The sequence below is a fragment of the Anser anser genome (genome assembly GCF_964211835.1).
Source record: "Anser anser genome assembly, chromosome: 1".
Taxonomy (NCBI): Eukaryota; Metazoa; Chordata; class Aves; order Anseriformes; family Anatidae; genus Anser; species Anser anser.
This window is the reverse complement of record NC_139720.1, coordinates 183,547,394-183,567,769: the sequence shown is the minus strand read 5'-3', so window position 1 is coordinate 183,567,769 and position 20,376 is coordinate 183,547,394. Positions and strand designations below refer to the sequence as shown.

Genomic DNA, 20,376 nt, shown 5'->3' with positions numbered 1-20,376 from the left:
GCAGGCCCCAGCCACCCTCTGTGCTGTGCTGGAGAAGATATCTATCACAAAACTGATGGATAAAAGCAGCAGGAGTTAAAAGTAGCAGTTGTTTGGTTTTTTTTTTCTTTTTCCTCAGGTTTGTCTTCTCCATCAGTAAAGCTTTTCCAAAGCCATGCTACCAAAGACTTGTCCGATTGCACTTGTCTCCGAGGGTGAAACACCGAAGAAAAGAGCTGAGGGCATTTCCCAGACTTATCCTGGGCTCCAGGTCTACCTTTATTTCCCACTGAAGGAGGTTCAGGCTTCACGGCCCATTGCAGAGGTGCTGGAGCACTCCCAGAATCAGGTCCAGCTTTAGGATGATAACTTCTCGAAGCACGCTGCTCTATTCATGTGAGCATATCCTCAAATGGAGAGAGGCAACCTGAGATGTGCTGTGTGGCTGCTGTCGGGACCTAAATATGGAAATAAACCTGCCAGAGAGGCGATGCCAATACAGCTCAGTAAGAAGACACTGTGAGACAACATGAATAAACTATTCAGAGCAGCGCTGTGTATCAAACACCTTAGCCGTGTATAAACGTCGCACAACTACATTGCATCTGACCACACTTCTTTTTCAACAGATACATCTGGGCTGTATTAAACACTCCAAAGGAGAGATCAGAGAAAGCAGTTTCTTGTTATCATTCCATAAAAACTACTTTTCATATGCATTGTAGAGACAGTAGCCATTAAAAATCCGTGAAGGATCATCAGCAGCTGAAATGATCGACTGCAGTTTTGAGGTCTGAATTTCAGAGACTGCCTCGGTGTCTGCAGGGTCTCTGATGACTATTTTAGCAGTGCCAAAAAGTTCCCTAGTTTTCCATGCGGAACTTTGACCCGCACGGTTAACTAATATTCAGCTCGTCGCCAGATTTCCCCGTTAGGAGGAAAACGTGGTGGTGAATTCAGTTATCTCCTTGGTGTAATCCTATTTATTTACAAAGAATGTACAGCCACGTCCCGTTTCCTTGCACGCAGAGGAAGCAAATGGGAGGGAATACGGCGCGGCGGTCCAAGTCTGCTGCTCTCGCCAGGATGCTTGCCCAGAAGAAGCTGTCCCTTGGCTTTTTCTCAGGGCCATGCACCACTGCTTCTCCCACTGTCTGCTGGCTCTCGCGTGGTGTTTCCGCTCCCTGACATGCACGCAGGCAAACACAGCTGCAACCAATCTGCGCTCTTGCTGCCGTGCTCGCAAGCGGTCCCCGGAGAACTCTGACTTTCCCCAAATTAGTGCTTGCTCATACGAATTAGCTCATCTCAGTGCCTGGCTGTGCAGCCCGGTGCCCTGGGCAGCGGTTTCTAGTTTGTCGCTATCTTACGCCATAAAAGCGCTTAATTGCTCCTTCCTGAATGAAGCCTGGCCAGCCTGCCTGTCGGTTTTAATGAGGTTTGTGATTGCCTATAGATCAAAGCCCTGCCCTGATCGGTTCTGCTTCTACGGCATAGAAAGGAAAGGGGAAGTGACCTCCAAAGTAAACAGAACAACTGGGAACAAAATTAATTTTCATACACAATTTCTGCTATGACTTGGCAAGTGTCAGATTAACTGCATGAAGTAGGAGACTTCCTACAGAAAGTAAATCCTCCCCAGAACACGTTATAACGAAGATTTGAAGAGTAAGAGCACAACCTGTTTTTCATCTGAGACCTTGTCTGTATCATCTTCCAAACCACAGGCCTGACCCTGTGAGTGGAAGGACTGCTTTCAGTAAACAAACCTTGATTTTCCAGTCCTGCGCCATCATTTACTTCTGTGCAAGCCCCACGAAGATGTTACTACATCTATTCCAGCACATTTAATAACTTTTTTTTTTTGCTTTCTTTAATTCATTTTCACAGGTGGAAATGCCTCCAAAATGCTTGTGGCAGTGGAGGAGCAATTCCCAGTGTTTTTCCCTAGCAAGGCTCTGATGAAGAGGAATTATCGTGCTGAGACTAATTGGTGATGTTGTATTACATGCTGTAACAACGGGTGATACATAGTTCCCCTCTCTCCTGCGAATTTGGTGACATCAGGGAACCTTACCGAGACGTATTTGCAGCCTGTGGATCTATTTTGCAGGGCTAATGAGAGACAGTTGTGTTTTGTGAATGAAACTCAGAGCAAGGGAACAAAACAAGTCTATGACCACCCTTCTCTTCCAGCACAATCTCCAGCGCTCCCATGTTTGTGAAATGGATGAGACCTGGTCTTCTTTTCTGTTCTTTTTCCTGTTCTTCTAACATGGTTCCCAGACAAAATGTCTCTGCTGCTACTGTTCAAGGGAAAAAAAAAAAAGCTAAAACCCTGTGAGCAACAAGCATGTTTAGGCATGCTGAGCATAATTTTGCTTCCAGTGTGGGAGGGCCCTAAATACTTGGCCTCCCCAGCGAAAGAAATGCACATTCAAGAAATTCAGCAGACGCTGAATTAACCCTTCATTGCCAACCACAGTTATACATGTGAATGCTGGAGCCCAGATCTCCATTTCCTTGGGGCAGCTGCTTGGGCATTGTACAAATTTTGTGAAATCTAGCTGTTCAAATATGCTCTAAACAGGCTGTCAAGAAAAAATTACAGATATGGTACTATCTTGCTGCCATTTCTCACCTCCTCCTCCACAAGAGGCATACAAAAAAGTTGTATTTATTACCAGCTGACATTCCCTTTTTCCACCTGACCAGCCTTGTCCCCTGTTGCTTTTCCCAGGTGGGGCTTGGCAGCTTTACCATGCACCCTGCCGTGACACTGAGCTGTCACCAGCACTGGGCTTGGTGCTGGCTCTGGGGGACACCCAGCGCCACAGCTGCTGCTGTCTGGGGACTGGTGAAACCAGGATCTCCAGTAAGAAAGCACTGGAGTGGGAAAGTGCCAGCAACCGCCCCCCAAAAGCCTTGTTCCCCTTTAGTCTGACAGCTTTGGCAAGATGTGCTTGTTTCCCCAGTGGTCATTTCGGGGAAGAAAGGAGATTATTGGGGCACAGAGAAGAAATAGGATAGGAAGTCATCTGGAGGTTGCGTCTCTTCCTAAGTCTTTTCTTTTTTTTTATATAATATATTAACATTTGTCATTTAGCATTTACTGTAACAAACCCGCAGTGTGCGACAGACAATAAAAATCCCGCAGTGACTTAAATGGGACTAATTATGTGAACAACGAGCTACCAATGAGAACGACGATGCCCTACATACGAAATGAATAAACATCAGTTTCCACCTAATATTTACTTCTTAGAAGTCCAAGAATAATCCCATTTGGCATATTTTAAGGAAGTCAGCTCTTGACCCCAAATGTTTATGGGCTGTAACAGTAAGTCCAATAAAAGAAAGGAAGCATATTTTAAAGCTGCTCTTAAAATCAGATTGGTTTTAGGCACAATTTTGAGGAAGGCAGCATTTCACCTCATGTTTCAAGCGAAGGGGTAAGTGTGACTGATACAGCCCATCCAGACCAATAAGATATTTCTTGCCGTGAAGCTTTCCTTTAACAAAGGATGTGAACACCCGCGTAAGCCCCCAAGACGGATGATGTTGTACCACATGGGTTACATTAGGTGCATACTGCAGGAAAACGTTAAGGGAGCTTTCTAGGTGAAATGTAGCAAAATGAGATGGCAGCTGAAAACCACGGGGACCAATTTCATCTCAAATTGGAGATAAATATGCCTTTAAACACATGTATTTTGATGTCGGCAGAGCGTTGTGGACCAGCAGGCACGACATTTGCCGGAGGTTTCTCTGACAGAAAATCCGAGCGGGAAGCGGGGTGAAGGGAGCAAAGCGGGGTCCGGGCGGGCTCCCACTGTCGCATTATCACCCCTCACTGCAGGGGAGGCACAGGGGAGGCACAGCCGAGCCCAGCCTGCCCGGCTGCCAGCCCCCGGCCCGCTGCGAGGCCTCTCCCCGAGGGCCGGGCTCCCCGCGCTCCCCTCAGCGCCCCGCCATGTCGCGCCCGCCCGCCGCCACCTCCCGCCCGCCAGGGGGCGCCGCGACCCGCCGCCATCTCGCGGCTCGGCGGCGGCTGCGCGCTTCGGCCCGGCCCGGCCCGGCTCGGCTCGGCTCGGCTCGGCTCGGCTCGGCCCGGCCAAGCCATGGCCGCCTCCGCCTTCTGCTGCCTCCGCTGGTGCCGGGATGGCGGCGCCGGCCACATCCCGCTGAAGGAGATGCCGGCGGTGCAGCTCGACACGCAGCGCATGGGTGAGCGCGGCTGCCCCTCAGCCTCGGGGAGGCGGCTCCCGGGGCCGGGAGGTGTCACCGCGAGAGTTATTTTGGGGGGAAAAGCTGTCGTTTTGGGGTCGCCGTGCATGAGGCGGTGAGGGGGAGGCCTCAGGGGGCTCTCGCCTTGCTTTGTGGCGTGGGTTGTGGTGGAAGGGCGCGGGGAGGGGTCGGCGCTTGGCAGCAGGTGCCTGGGAATGCAGCCCACCGCCAAGGGATGCGAAGGGATTCGCATCGAAAGAGTTTGCAGAGGAAGCCGAAAAAAATAAAAATAAAAATAAAAATAATAAAAAGAGGTTTGAGTTAGGTTCAGTTGAGGCAGATGATGTGAGCGGGTGTGCGGTCACCTTCCTTGGCTTCAGGGAAGGAGCAGAACCGTTTGCAGCCTTGCCTGAAGCTCTTCTTGAGGTGATCTTCACACCAAGCCGTGCCCAGGCTCCATCGAGGAGGCAGCCCTTCATCCACAGCTCAGTGAGGAGGAAAGCAGCCTGGCTGCTTTCCAGCGCAATTCCTGGCCTGTTTTGGACCTGGGGAGTCTACCATATTCATGGCTGTGCCAACGGTACCTATAGGTGAAGTCTTCTGCCAGAGAAAGAGAACCTAGCAGGATTACGTTTCTTTTTTTTCCCCTCTCCATACTGGCAGGCATGTTTCTAACAAAAGGACTTCACCTGAGAATACCTGAACGCCTCGCAAGTCCATCACATGTTTCTACTTGATGTGCCTTTCCTTCTCACTGCAGAATGTTTTTCTCCAGTCTATAGAGACCGAGTACGGGGCTTAGGTCCTCCTCACAGCGAGCCCTTCTGACTAAATTGTAAGTTATGCCTCTGATGTGGCTGAGCAAAGGCTGTAATCAGCATGGTGCCTTAAAGCCCAAGAGATGAAATTAGAGCAGCGTATAGGTTTTAAATAAATAAACCCTACTTGAAAGATGAACCAGCCTATAAACAGCCTCCCGTTTCTTACTTCAAAGCGTGGCCCGTCATCGTAATTCTCTTGGACTAATGAAGCTCTTACTTGGGGCTGAAAGAACAAAAATTTTTCTCCATGTCTAGGGCTTTTAAGGTCTGCTTCCAGACTTCTGAAAATGTTTTGAAGTTCTGTGTTTTGTTTTCTTCTTGCAGGAACAGATGTTGTCATTGTTAAAAACGGCAGGAGAATATGCGGTACAGGAGGCTGCCTAGCCAATGCACCTTTGCATCAGAACAAGAGCTATTTTGAGTTTAAAATCCAGTCCACAGGTTAGTCAGCAAAAATGTACAACTTTAAACGTGGAAGGTATGTCAGATTGCTTGCTGTCGGTCGTATCTCAAATGCCGAGCACATGCATCTTTCAAATTGCATCCTTGAACTTTGTGAATATTGGAGGCTCTTATAGGTTGTCATTCTATAAAATGAAATTTTTTCTTATTCTTATCTTTAATTGTGGCTCTGCAATATTGAAAAGAATGGTAAGTGCAAATCCTAAAACACCATATTATTTTGTATGCTGTTATATGCATGTGTTTTGTTAACATTTTAGAAATGTATTTTGGTAAATACACATTTATGACCACATAAAACACTGGCCATGAAGTGTTAGCTTTTTAATAGTGCAGTTTATCCAGCAATGTTTCTGGCTATTTGTCTACCTTGATTTGCTATTAAGATGTACTGTGTTTGAGCAATAGTAACATTCCTTGTGCTATGCTTTGCACTCCAAATCTAATGTGTAGCACTTTTTCAACACTGCTTTATCAAGAGGAGCCTTTCAGCACCCTGTTCATTTGTTTTGTACGGTTTTGCAATGCAAGGTAGCAGAAAGTGAATGAAATTTGGAAACATTGTACTTTTACTAATACAGTCTGCTTCAACTAGTACAGAGGGCACTCCAGACTTATCAGTATTATAATATTAAAAATCAGACTGTATTTTTAAAAACATCAGATATTAAAGATGGGGCTGTTCTTTCTCAAAGAGCAGAGAGAAGAAAGGAGAGAAGTGTTTGTCCAGAGACAGGCTTCACAATACTGGAGCTTGAACCCAGTGCTTTTTGGGTAGGGATTGTTTGCACTCACTTGGTTTGGGGTGCTGGCACTGTGAACATGAATCTATCTAAAACACCTCACACTCAAACCATTTGTTTTTAAACCAGTTTGGTTTTAAACTACATATAAACCCCAGCTCACTCTTAATCTGGCAATTTTAGTATCCTTTCTGTTGAGGGGGAGAATCAACTCAACTGCAGCTGTTGTTCACGTATTGTCATCATTCACACAAGTACAGTATCTGCGTTGTTACACTTCAGAAACACAGGAAATAAACTCTTCTCTGAGCCCGGCTTCATCTTGTCCTGTGTCCCAGGGCAGGAGAGTTATAGATAGCTTAGCTTAAAACTTCAATTCACAGAAGTGTCCCTGCGCAGTCTACCAGGGGTCATTTAGCCTGACTATTGGGAAGCTTTACAAAGCCCAATCTGAATTTTGTTTTCACTCTGGATTTGTAAATATGAGAATAAATTGTTCTGCAATTTTGTCTTCTGAAATTAATTTAGTTATATTTTTGCTTTGTTTTAGTCTTCTGAAGATTAAAGAGCCCCAGTTTTTTTCATTGTCTACTTATAGGCAATGTTTTTACATTTTTTTGACTGGTTTTCTTGTTTCTTCTAGACTTTCTCTAATTGACCTGATTTGTCTTGAGGGGTGATGCTTTAAATGGATGCCGTGCTCCAGCTGCAGCAGCAGTGGATGTCCTTTGTGTACTTTATATGCAATATGTTTCATTTATACATGCCATACATCCAGAAGTATTTCATGACAGTACGACACACTCAAATACGGCATGTGTTCTATGATAACCCTCAAATTATATTCTTTGAACTGGTTGCCAAGGCACTACTGTATTTTTGCTACTTATTCCTGCTTACCTGCTGTTCTTTGTAATTCAGAAAAAGGAAATGCTTGCTCCATATTTCAGACCTCTTAACCAATTTGTTGGGATTATTTAAAAATTGGCCTCTGAAGAGCTTGCACTCCTGTCAGGTTGATATTGGCAGCATGTTTAACAAGCAAATTGTCATGTTATTTAAGTCATTAATGTGCATACGGAATAGCATCTGACCTTGGGCATTCACTGCAAAGTCTGAAACCCCACTCACGTCATCTTTTTGATTTGACAGAGGGCTACTGATGAGTAGTCTCCAAATACAGTTTCCTAACCAGTTGTGCACTCGCCTTGCTGTAACTTCACCTTGACTACGCTTTCCTCATTTGAGTGTTCGAATGTCGTATGAGGATCAGAAATGTTACCAAATCAATATCTATCGTGTTTACCATTTCTCCTTTTTCCCTAGGGCTGGTCTAACCAGATGAAAAAGGAAATTGCATAGTTTCAACTAGATTTGTTGTTCACAAACCCATGCTAGTTGGATTTATTTTTTACATCTTCCTAGATTCTCCGAGTTGTTTTCTAGTATTTTTTAGGAGGAAAAGTTAAGCTAAGTGGTTAGAATTCTCTGGATCCTTATTTTCAAGATACATACTGATAGATCTTCAATCTTTTGTGACTGTTGGTATTTCCAATAGATATCTACTGGTAGTACCTCCATGGCACTAGTTAAGAACATGTTATATTCTTTATACTATCCTGCTTCAGTCAGGTAGTCAAAATTATGTGTATATATATATATATATTCTTTTTTTTTCTTATCGTGTTAATGTCATGTTTTAGGGATTTGGGGTATTGGAGTTGCAACCCAGAAAGCAAACTTGAATCAAATTCCACTGGGTCGAGACGTCCATAGTCTGGTAATGAGGAATGATGGAGCTCTCTATTATAACAACGAGGAGAAAAACAGGCTACCAGCAAACAACTTGCCACAGGAGGGCGATGTGGTGGTGAGTTTCGTAAAGCTGCTGCATCTTTTCCAGCTGTTCCCAGATTTCTCTTTATTTACAGCTGCTGTGTGGTCAGACCGACCGTTTCCAATCAAATTATTGTCGTCTCCCAGTTTGGAAAGTGCTGATGTGAACTCCTGTTGTGTTTGAATGGATCAGCAGCCTGGAGATAAGTGGACTTTGTTCTGAGCATCCGTGTGATCCTGAGTGGGGGACAGGTCTTACCAGGGTTTGAAAGGTGGCCTCTCCTGCTGTGTCGCAGCCCGGCTGCTGTATCCAGCTGGCTGATGACTCCGTCAGAAGGGTCCTGCACTGTTTGAGATGGGACTTTCCTGAACAAATAACGCGCTGGAATGTGTTACGTGGCCTGCCTCCGTGCCCAGCTGAACTCTAGATCCCACAGCTGACTGGTTAATAATTAGAAGAGAGCAGAGAGAGGGCCTGGCTGACTGGTGGATTGTATTTTTAGCCAAACTTTTGTAGGGAAGGGGAGAGATACCAAGTGGGAAGACAATTGAAGAATGAGAGCAAAGTGAGAATCCTAAGGTTTTGTACCTCACTGTTTCCAAAATATCTTTATGGCTTGGCATTCAAAGGGTTCCAGTTCATTACTGTCGTTTTCTCAATTTCCTGTTAGAGATTTATTTTCGAAAACTCATGGGAGCAATGACATTTAGACCATTTATCACTGCTACTTTTCTTGCTGGGTAACCTTGCTTCTGTATAGCAATGGTTAGAAAATTCATCCCTAGAAGCCCTAAACAGCTAAAGCTGACTCCTCCACCCTTTACCTCAGACACTACGTTATTCTTTTAATCCCCTTCTGAAGTTGTTTTATTGGAGGGTTGCAGTCTGTTTCAGGGTTTGGTCAAGCAATGTAGTTTCAAACGACTTCAGTCACAAAAGTGTAGCTGATGTGTTACTTTGGTAACTCCCCAGTTTTCATAAATGTCAGTTTATTGTGTTCTGTCATGAAAATAGATTCTGAGGCAGTGAACGACAACACAAAGTGCCACACTCAGCCATACCAAAACAGTCAGGAAAAAAAATCCCTTGTCTAACAAATAAGTGATTTATTACCTCATGAGTGTTTGCTTTCTGCTCTCTGGTCAGCATGTTTGTAACGATGTGTGAAGTGCTGGTCAAATAAACTGAATTCATAGCGTCGTTATTTAGGAAACTCATTTCCACGGGAAGGTACAAAAACGAAGACTGCGAACTGCTTAATATTCATTGGAAATTTTGTGATTCTGTGCCATGGTGAGGAATAGTCTAGAAATGTCTTTTGTAAACTGGCCTTAGTAAGACGTGTACAGTACTGATTGCATCTAAATTGAATGAGCATTAAGGAATCCCAAGTATTTGAAAATACAAATGTTTCTGATCATTTATTAACTTCCAGTCCTGTGCTGAACTATTTCAAGTGAAGTTTTCTAGAATGCTGTGGTTTGCATAATGGTGTTAAAATCTGCCTGTGGCTGAAAAAGCTGAATTAAGTAGCAATGTTGTGTGTATAAACTTGTTGATGGTGGTTTTTTTTGTTTTGTTTTGTTTTTAATTTTCTGTGCTTTGTAGGGCATTACATATGACCATGTAGAACTAAATGTATATTTAAATGGGAAGAACATGCATTGTCCAGCGTCAGGAATCCGAGGGACTGTCTATCCAGTGGTCTATGGTAAGTAGGAGATTTTCAAACCATTTCATAGTATGGACAATATTTTTGCACCAAGTCTGTCTTGTGAATTCTTCTCCTCACTTGGATGGAGCACACATCTTTCCAGTCACACCTCAATCATTTGTTTTGGCAATTACAACGAAGAACTGCTTGGAAACACAAAGCTAGGAAAATACAAAGGTATATTTTCACTTAATTTTTTAATGCTGTTTAATAGCTAGAAAAAAAGAGCACTGCTTACTGACTGTTGGCAAAGTATCCACATCCGACAAGCTGGGAAGTTCCTGCAGTTAGTCTAAAAGCTGCTGGGCAAAAAAAAAAACATGAAGCAGACGAAAGAAAGAAAAACAACAAATTCAACCTAGTATGGACATGTGGGCTAATCTAGTTTATCTCTGCAGCTTGGCATTTATGCCCATTAATTTCACACTTTGTAAATGTATTCAGTGTTAAATATGAATAGATACTGAATTGCCATTTGTATTCTCTTACGGAAGCAATAACTCCCCTGTCGTGCCAGTACAGCTGCCTGCTGCCTGGTGGGCCCGCTCTTTGCTGCAGTACCAAGGTGATGGCCATTTCTGAAATGCAGCAACTGGTGGGTGAGGTGTGGTAGCTGCTCTTGCCATCACCTATCAATACAGCAGAGCGATTTTGAACAAGAAACCAATACCACGTCCAGTTAATCCCCTCATAGGCGGTTTAAGAAAGAATTTATGAATTACGGGAGCTGGAATTTGGCCAAGGCGTGTGTTAACAATTTACCCTTCCAGAACTTGGCGGTGTTCTTGTAGTTCCCAAGTAGTCAGAAGGCTGTTTAACATCTCATCTGAAAGGCAGCGCTTCCCCTCGTTCAGCACATAACCTGTGCTGCACTCTGGGTTGTCGTATAACTTACAGCAAACGATCACTGCTCATTGGATTCCCAGCATTGCACCTCCAGCCTTCTCCACTTTATCTTTGTTCCCACGTGAGAGTCTTGTCTAAGTAGTATCCTCCCCCAAGCTCATTTAGCTCTTGAGATATCATTAGCTATATGATGTGGATAATTATTTCATTTCACGGTTGGTTCCCAACGAACTGTTGGCATGTTCCCATTTATATCCTGACACATTCGTAATACTGCATTTTATGAGCAGGAAGCAAATACTCTTAGATATGCTGCAGAGCCTTTGAAGTCTATAAATTTAGACTTCCACCTTTCCGAGGTATTAGGAGTGGAAATACAGTCATTTTGTGATGTGTTTGTAAGCCACATGATGGCGCTGCTGAAGTGCTGTGGCAGCCAGTAGCTGCCCCGCAGCACTGCCGGCTCTCCTCGTGTGAAAAGCTTGGCGGGCAGTGGGAGAAGAGTTACGGTGTGATAGCTGATTCTTGCATCTTCCCTTTATTTTGGAAATGGTGTTAGAGAAAGCAGGTTGTTTTTAGAAAACATTCGGTAACTTGTTAGCCTATTAGAAATCATCTTTTTTCTGACTTAGAGTTCTGTGCCAGGGGAATTCAGCAGCCTTTTTTTGCCAGGTTCTTATTATCCTCTTCTACAAGTGGACAAAATTTCACAATAACTATAGTGTTTCTTACATACTGCTGTAACAACTGAAGCCTCCAAATTGATTTTGCGTGGCACTTACACTGGTACACATTTTAAATACAAACGTCCTTTTTTTAATGTGCACTTCTAGTCATGGGAAAGGATCTGAACACAGTGAAGAGAGTTTCTTAAGCATTTCCCTTTCCAGAATTCAGAGTAGAACTATGGATATCTTTTTAAAAGAAACTTGATACTGTGTTTACCTACTCTATCAGGTGTGTAAAACAGGAAAGTGAACTTGAAGGTTGCTCCCCACAGCTGCTGTACTTGAGGCACCTTTGCATAAGTGCGATGCAGACTCTGCATAAATGCTACAGCACTGTATAAATGTACTGATAAGAGTTTTTTCCTACCTTGGTTCTGAGATACTTAAATTTAAAACCAAACTATGGAGATGAATCTCCCCTATTTTGATCTAATATACCTGGTTTATTTGGAGAAAGTTATCTTTGAAAGAGAGCTTTTCTGTCCAGCTGGGCGTTTCTGTTTGCTTATATGGTACATGAAAGTTTTTCTGTGACAATCCTCAGTAGTATCTTTTTTTTGTGCTGAAGGTTAATAACACGTGCCCTGCAGTTTATGCAGAGGTCCAAAACTGAGAACGGTGTTGTAAAAAGCATTAATTTCCAACTTAAAGAGGCAGTCAAGGAAGCTCTCTTCGTATTACATCTTAGAACAGATGGTCTGACACCAACCACTACAGACATTGGAGATCTTGGTAACCTCCAGAAAAGTGATAGCAGGCAGCTGAAACCCTGTAAAACTCCAGCAAAATAGGAAGCGGGCAGAAAAAATATGCAGCTGTGGAGGTGACAGCCTTGCAGTATGCATCGAGTAGTGTCCTTAGTCTACAGATTTACAGAAAAATAGAGTAGAAAATTTGAATGGAATTGTCTGAAGCCCTGCTAACGTGAACTCAGAGGTAGCGTACTCTTTGGGTTCAGCAAGGACTGCTGCTGACTAAAGTAAATACCAGCACAGAGAGGTGACTTGCTCTCCTTGGGTATGCGTATAGGGCTTTAGCAAATTTGTTGGAGAAGTTTCATTTAATTCTCCTATGTGTAGGTAACGGACGTTGTAGAATATTCCTCATGTTATAAGCATGGCAAATATAATCTAGGAAGGTGGTGTAATAGAGGATGAAGCTGCATGTGTTTCTTCTCTAATTTCTTCTGTTTAATTCTTTCCTGCAGTTGATGACAGTGCCATTCTGGATTGTCAGTTCAGTGAATTTTATCATATGCCTCCCCCAGGGTTTGAGAAGATCCTCTTCGAGCAGCAAATCTTCTGAATGTCTTCGTACTGAAAATTTGCACCCTGCACTGTTAAGAAAAAGCTTTGTCATCTTAAATAAAGCTTCACGTTACCTTTAGGAAACATATCCGTATTTTTAGTAAGTACTTGTGACTGTTGTCTGCGGAATTAATATGTTAACTGCAACACCAGATAATTGTGTTGCAAATACTAGATTTCTGGCAATGTTTTGTGGTTGAAAAATCAATGTTTTGGGCCAGTTTTTTTCTGATCTGTACTCGATGCCTAAAGTAACTAAGGAATATCATTGACATCAGCATTCAATTCAGTATTTTGGATGAACTGGAGCTCTGTAAAGCCGGTAGTTCTTATAAATATGATAGCTATGGAGACTGATAGTTCTCATGATCTTTTTCCCAGCTTTTTCAGACGGAAGCTATATACCTTGTTAAAAGGAAGTACTGTATTTCTAGTCTGTGATTAGGAGTTGCGGTGTCCTGGTTGTGCACGATGACTAACGATACGATGGCATAACTAGCAGCTAGGCTTCTCTTGCCTCTGCAAGGTGTCGTTTAATCCATTCCCTCCGTCTTAAAATGGCAAATGTGTATTTCTCCTAGCTTTTCATTTCCTTTGACTGCGATGGATAATAGGTTACTGTGTAGTAATACTTCAGACGCTATTTTGTTGAACCTTAACAAAGCAAACCTGAACGCCACCTGTGTTTTTTGAGGACCATGGCTCTGTGTCGCTCTGGTAGCAGAGTTCAGTACAGATTGCTCAGCTTGGGTATGCAGAGAGATGGGTGAAGGGTATGAGATGTTACGGTGAAGCCTTACATCTACACTGTAAATCAGATTATTCTTTTACGGAATATCTTATTTAATTTCTCTGTGAATCATTTATAAATGATTAATGGCTAAGACATTGTTCTAAAATGTGATGCCCATAAGTATAAATTGAGATGCTTTTTTTTTCCTCTGTTGTCATGTATTTAATATACTTCCTGGAAGAACTTTTATTGTAAAGAAAATCTTCGTATTGGATGTTTGGTTTTTGTTTTTGACTTTTCCTGGGTTGATGCAGTTGCATAAAGGAATAATTTATTTAAATATTTTTTAGAAATGATCTGATTCTGAAATTTTCAAATACAGCTTTCTCAAAGCCTTTCAACGTATGGTTTTCTGCATCTTTCTTTGCATTCTGAGCGGACCACGTTTTCCTTCGGTTTCGCCTTTCTATCATGTAAGAGCATGGAACTTTTCAGCCTGAAAGGACGGGATGCCCTTTTCAGCATGGTATAAACCAGGGAGACTTGGAGTGGTGCAGTTTTGGTTCCCCTTGAAATCTGCTCTGCTGTGCATCTTATATTTGAAGATTATACAAAACATTCGTCCTTGAGGTGATTTTGCTCTGCTATTTGATAGGAATGTTTCTGTAATCAAATTTTTCAGCTTTTCAAACTTGGAATGCTTATTATGCGGTTTTGTTTTTTAAATATAAAAGGAGGGGGAAGGTGTCCCTCTTTTTCCTTTTGGTATCTTTGAACAATGCCTTCAACAGTGTTTCTTTGCCATCAAAGACTACTGAGATGAAAGTGCTTCATGTGGAATTAAGTTTCTTGTGTTCCTGGGGAAAGGAGGAAATATTTAAAGAAGTTTTTATCACTTCATCTAAGTGTATCCAGCAAACAACTTATTTTGAAGCCTGATCTGTTTAAGAATATTTAACAGTAAAAGCTGCTATCTTGAGCTTAACATAGACTTGGTGAGAGAATTCTCATTCTCCTTGAAGGTGCAGAGAGGGCTGTCTTCTTCAAAGTCAAAGGTTTGAAATGGAGAACATTCTGATAAATACAAAATATTCAAAATAGTTGCTAAAATCACCAAAAATATTAGAGGAGCCTGTTTTTACAGCTGCAAGTTGCTCATTTCTCATCGTAAACAGAGTCAGACGCATTTGTAAAACTGCACAGTGTAAGTACACCTCTTGTCTGAACACTGGAAAACTTCTTGTTCTATAATTGGTGTCGCAGGGAAACTGTCTAAGGTAAGGGGGATGAATAAAAGATTATTACCATCCACTTATCGAAATGGAAAGACACCACGGGTTTCACCTGGAAATAAATATTGTGGAGATAGCCCATAAGAGAAGCAAGGGTGCAGTTAACTCCATTGCACAGGTAAGAAGCTACAGAAAGAGCAAATGAATTAACCTGTATCTCAGCGTGTCATTTAAACGTCTGGCAACAAAACCAGCGTACTGCGTTCCCAGCCCCAGCTTTGCCCAGAGAAATGAGGCGCAGTAAATATTTCTGAAAGCTTCACTCTGATGTCACTTTCAGTTAAAGATTTAACAATATATTTCCTAGTAGCAAAATTCATTTTAATAAGAATGAATCATGCTTCCCAGTGAAATTGTCGAGGTATTTCCACTAATTGTTTGTACCTAAATGTTTTCTTAATCTCTGAATGTTACAATTTGGACACGCTATCAGAGTGCAAAACTTTGTATTAACTAATACTGTAGATTTTATGAGTCCTCTTGAGATCGTACAGTGGCAGCAAGATAGGAAGTCTGAACCAGACTTTGTGTATCCATAAATAAATTGAACTGACAGGGCACGTGATACGGGTTGCATATAGATCAGTAGAGTTGTTACTCTGATAACGCTGGAACTGTTTATGGTGCTCCAGGATAGATGCAGCCTGGTAATACTATTCCAAGGAGCCTAAAATCCTAATTAGATACTGTAAAGCCAGAAATACCTTTTCAGGATTGCCTGAAAAGAGGAGGGTTCAAAAGTGACATGTCAGATTGTATTGGGTAATACTGGATCTGAAAAAAAAAAAAGCTCTTTGCAATGAGTAATTCATTTGGTTAGTATAACCCCTAATTCTGTGGTAAATAGACATAAATGAGGTGTGGGGGAGTGTTTTTTACTAAGCTTGTGCACGCTTAGACAAAAGAGTCGTGTCAGGATACCGCAACATAAACACTGCTGAGAGAAGCTTTGTGATGTGCGTTGGGTCTCTGAAATCTCACGGAGAGCTTTTCTGCTCCCAGGCCTACCAAGGGCGCTCGGAGGTCGCTGTACATCCATGCAGGTGCAAACGTTCATGTGAAGACAGACTTCTAGGAGTATTCATGCTGTGGTTTTGTTTTTTTTTCCTTTCTGCAGGCTTTCTTGGGAATGGAAGGCCATGCATATAGAGGTATGCAAAAATAAGAGGAATAGACTCCTTAGTCATTAACAAGAACGCCTTAACCACATATGAGTGAGCTCGTTGATTGCTTTTGCAGTACTCGCTCAGCTCTGTTACCAGTTTGTGTTGTGCTGATGTTGATTTGTATACTGAGAACTGCTCAGGCTCGTGGCTGAGATAAGGTTTCCCAAGGTGAATCAGTGAAATGGGTGCCTGTGCGTCTTTGTCACTCCAGGATTTAAGGTCCACGGCTAAGGCTCCCGAGCTACGACGTTTTGGAAGGCTTTGGAAATTGGGTTAACTATCACCTCTTGCTGTAGTGAGGGACCTGGTTGTGTAAATATGTCCAAAACTATACAGTATTTGCAGGACTGCTGCTAAAGATTTTGAACAAATCTCAGTGCCAAATGATCCTTTCACTGTTTTGTCCCTAATTCCCAAATAAAGTGCTTTTCAAGTTACTGACATCTTAGATCTGGATTTCCACACAAAAACTGAAGGGGTTCGGGAGAGCTCTCGGATGTACAGTGGCAGAAATCTTGGTTGCTTGGATGGTGGATGTTTACAAATAGAGTATTTGCAAGAACAAACAGTTGGTAGGACCAGTTCCTTCCTGAGCTGGCTTGTTTGAGAGCTTTTTTTTTTTTCCTTTTTCTTTTCCATCCAGACATTTTAGCTTTTCTTAGACCCTTTTCTAGCCCTGTGTTGGACCCAAGGAAGCCTACCTGATCTGGCTGCACAGATGAGTCAGCAGAAGAGCTCTTTATCTCCCCACAGGGAACAAACGTCTGACACTTCTGGGGAAGAGGAATAGCTTAGGCACTGGAATTTCCTTTGCTGTAGTCAAGAGGTGGGCTGGGGATTAAATGAGATCGAAAAAAAAATGTTCTTGTGAGGAGACATCTGCTAAAATGGAAGATATTCAGTGTGAAGAGATGTGCACAAATAAACTTAATGCCAGTTCTACCTACTTCCAGAACCCGTCAAGAAAAAAAAATATCTTTGTGTATGTATTTAGTTTGCCTTGTGCATGCAATCTAATTCAAGATAATACAAGGAGAGCAAAAATAGAAGCCAAGTCACATCCATGGAAAAAACTGGCAAATTTAAGAGACAAGACAGTCCCTAGCTTCAAGAAACATGAAGACTTGAGTCATTTTTCTTGGATGTGCTCATTTCATTGGCAAGCAGTGCATGTTAAAATCCCCATTGTTGAGAAATCTAAACTCCCTTCTGCCCTAAAATATCTGCACTCGGCATAAGATGGCTTATGACCTTTTCGTAAGTAAAAAGGTACTACACTGAATAACGATTTCAGTAGTTTGGTGAGGATTTTGTCTTGGAAAAATGCAGTCTTCAGCCAAAGTAAACTCTGGCACGATAGAGATAAGCTGGTGGAAGGGGCTTGTTTCATGGTAGCATGCTCTGGACAAAGTCATCTCCTGTCTGTGGGATGGGAATAGCCCCTCCTCCTCCAGCAGGATGTCAGGAGAACAAACCTGGGGAGCGTGAGGCAGCTGGGGCCGCGTTCAGGCTGCTTGTATGCTAACGCCTGCCACAACTCCCTCTCTCCATTGTCTGAGAAATCGAGTCGGAGCAGTCTGAATCACTCTCATTTGAATGTAGTAGTTAGAACTCCTAAATCAGGCTCACGGAGTAGGGGGTGTGAACACACCTTCAGATGTGACGGTGAAGGGAGGGCTGTCTAATAATCTTTGAGTCTCTATTTTGCCACAGATTGCTTTAGGAGAGGATTGGGCTGATTTTTCTTGGCTTTCATCTAATTTATCATCTTTTCTACCTGCTCCGAAGGCCCATTTTCCCCACAAGTAATAAGACGACCATTTTTTTTGTCGCATGTTGTCAGTTCCTAAATTCTGGGAAACTTTGTCCCTATTCAAAAAGCGAAGGTGGACATAATCCTGCCAGCTAAAGCCCCTGCGGGAGATGCGTGTCGTGCAGCACAAGAGCTCCGCTGATGCTCCGTGAATCATTTCCTCGGCCAGCGCGAGCAGCAGCGATGGATGGATGGATGGACGTTTTTGCCGGTGTAGCCCCACGTTTTCCTGAAGCTTTTCCTCGCAGGGCCGCATGAGTGGGCTGGCATCCCCAGCTAGCGCAGGTGGGAAGGAGCTCTGGGCTGGTGAGTCTCGAACCGTCAGAAGCACTGCTTGTAGCTGCTCGCTGCCCTCAGGAGGGTGTCGCTCTGCTGAAATAAATAAATTAATCCGGTGTTACAGAAATAGCTCTGTCCTTACCAGGCGAGCTTTAGAGGCCAGCACGCTGCTCTGCCCGTACCGATAAAGCCGTCCCGTTGTGCAGGTCACCTTACTGCCGCCACTGTCCCTTCTCTGTAGGATGGGGATCAAGGTATTTCTTTTCTCTCACTCTTCATCTTCGCCCAAAGAGACGCGGATTTCAGATTCACCCTGGGGCAAAGGCCAGATCCCCCCAGTCTGTCCAGTTCTGTATCTGTCCCAGCGCAGGGCTGTGGGGGAAGGCAGACCCCGACCTAGCGCAGCAACGAAATACCCGGCCGTGCTGTATTGTTTAGTGCCTTGTTGTTGCCTTCAGGATTGCTCTGTAAGAAAGTAAGTTCCCTTTTAGGGCCATCTCTGTTTCTGCCCTTTGTTTCTCTTCCTTCCTTATTTTCCTGCCTCTAGACATAGCAACACGCATGATTTATACCAGTGCAAGCCCTGTTGTGTTGACATGAAAGGATCTGCAGCTGCTCTCGTTAGCCTGATTTGCAAATTACTGGGTGATTTTGACTCCCCAGAGCCTGGAGACATTTTGCACTAGGGCGAGCTACGCTGCCCTGCTGGCTGCCCAGTTCCTCTCGTGGTCTGCATGATCTCGTCCTCCTGCGGAGTCGCAAGTCGCGCTGGCCTGCAGCCAGGTTCCACTTCTTTGAGCCCATGTGCTCCAGAAACTACAGCCAATGTGTTTCTCTAGATAGCTCGATGCCTTCCTTTGTCACGCTGCTTTCACCTGGTGTCCTGGTCTCTATCCTCTGAGGAGTCCCGATGTCTCAGCACAGCTGCCCCAAGTGCTGTTAACTTGCAAGCAGCCTAAAACGCATCGCAGAACGGCGTTTGTTGCGTAAGGGGCTCGGACGGTGCCACGAGGCGCTGCTTGGTCCTTCCCCCTTCCCCAGGCTGCTGCTCCTAGCAGTGTTGAATGGCGCACAGAATTTCAAACACACTCATTGGCTTGTTCACCTTGATGGCAGCACATAAATCGTGCAAAACCCAGCCCTCGTATCGGATTGCCAGCAGGGCAGGATTGGCATATGCTTCTCCAAGTCACTCCTGTACCTCTCCCCCAGAGCACCGGTGGCTCTCCTTTGGGACACGATGCCTGAGGGTGGCTCAGGGCATCCAGAATTGCTCTAAGCCTCCTTTTAAGTACCAGTAGCTGTCCCGTGTTCTTTCAAATGCCATGAAGAGGACACTTTAATAATAAAATGCCCACGTTAGGTGAAGCCAGAAGTCTGCTCAGCTCGGCGCGCTATATCCTGCGTAATACCTGGTGATTATCCAACACGGGTGTACTGTAAATCACAAAACAATTCTCAGCATGAAACCTGCGACACCAAAGTCACCCCCAGACAAGAACAGTACTCTCAGGAGCACAGAGCCACGTTCCTCTTTATCCAAGGACTTTGAAGCTTCCAAACTGAAGCTGAGGAGAAGGGAGAGCATTTCCATCCAGGAGCAGCCAGGAGCCTGGTGGTCAACGGATTGTCCTGCGGGTAGGTGGCCTGAGTCTCTGCCAGGTGAAGCAGAGCCTCGTTACCCGTTTGCTGGCCAAAAATCACAAGTGCAGAGCCAGCGTACAAATACTTAAATAATGCAGGCAACATACAGGAGGCTTCACCACACTTCCACCCCAAAGCAGCAGCGGTCAGCTTGTGACCCGTGCAGCTTTCCGGAAGAATTAACTCAGTCTGTGACCCGTTCCCAAGGGAGTATTTGGAAAAAAGCTACTTGGTGTGGCACAGTAAATTGAGGTTTTGATCCCCACTTCTGGACAACAGGTGAGGAGGGCATGTAGCATGTGTGCAGGAGGCTCAAGGTTTCTGGGAAGACTCAAGGGGTTGGGAGAGGCATGGAGTTTTCCTCCAAAACACACGCTGTGGTGTAAATCAGGGTGGTGTGCACAGGTGCATTGGCATAATAGGTTATTTCCCTCCTTTTGATGGACATAAATTACGCTGCTAATGCCTTTTGGCCAGAATATCTGCTTCCACGCTTGGAGAGGAGAGAAGGAGACACAGGAGTTGTACAGCCTGCGAGGAACAGAAAGGAAATAACTTCTGCGTTCAGACAGGGCTGCAGTGCCTGAGAGGAGAAGCTGCACAATCCCAGAGCCATTTGCTGAGCCGCGTGGTTCAGGATAATTCTAGGCTGCCCATCCGTGTCAGAGAGCTATTGTTAGTTTAGGTAACTCCTCTTCTAATGCATTTTGAGCAAGGTCCTACAATTGAAGAGCTTTGTTTTTTTTTTTATTCCTTTTCAGTCTTTTCAGAAAGTAAAATGTTCC

The 20,376-nt window shown here is 43.9% G+C and overlaps 1 protein-coding gene across 2 annotated transcripts; it reads left to right on the top strand.

The window, feature by feature from the left end:
• The first annotated feature begins 4,009 nt into the window (after window positions 1-4,009).
• On the top strand, window positions 4,010-13,798 carry SPRYD7 (SPRY domain containing 7). Of its 2 annotated transcripts, none has more exons than XM_083849288.1 (5): window positions 4,010-4,206; window positions 5,352-5,468; window positions 7,936-8,102; window positions 9,678-9,780; window positions 12,625-13,798. In XM_083849288.1, the coding sequence occupies exons 1-5, from the start codon at window positions 4,101-4,103 to the stop codon at window positions 12,660-12,662; spliced, it is 531 nt and encodes a 176-aa protein (XP_083705414.1). In that variant the 5' UTR covers window positions 4,010-4,100; the 3' UTR covers window positions 12,663-13,798. The 2 variants fall into 2 exon arrangements, with proteins under 2 accessions (XP_083705414.1, XP_083705413.1); XM_083849287.1 differs by having other exon boundaries at window positions 12,565-13,798.
• The last annotated feature ends 6,578 nt before the right edge of the window (window positions 13,799-20,376 follow it).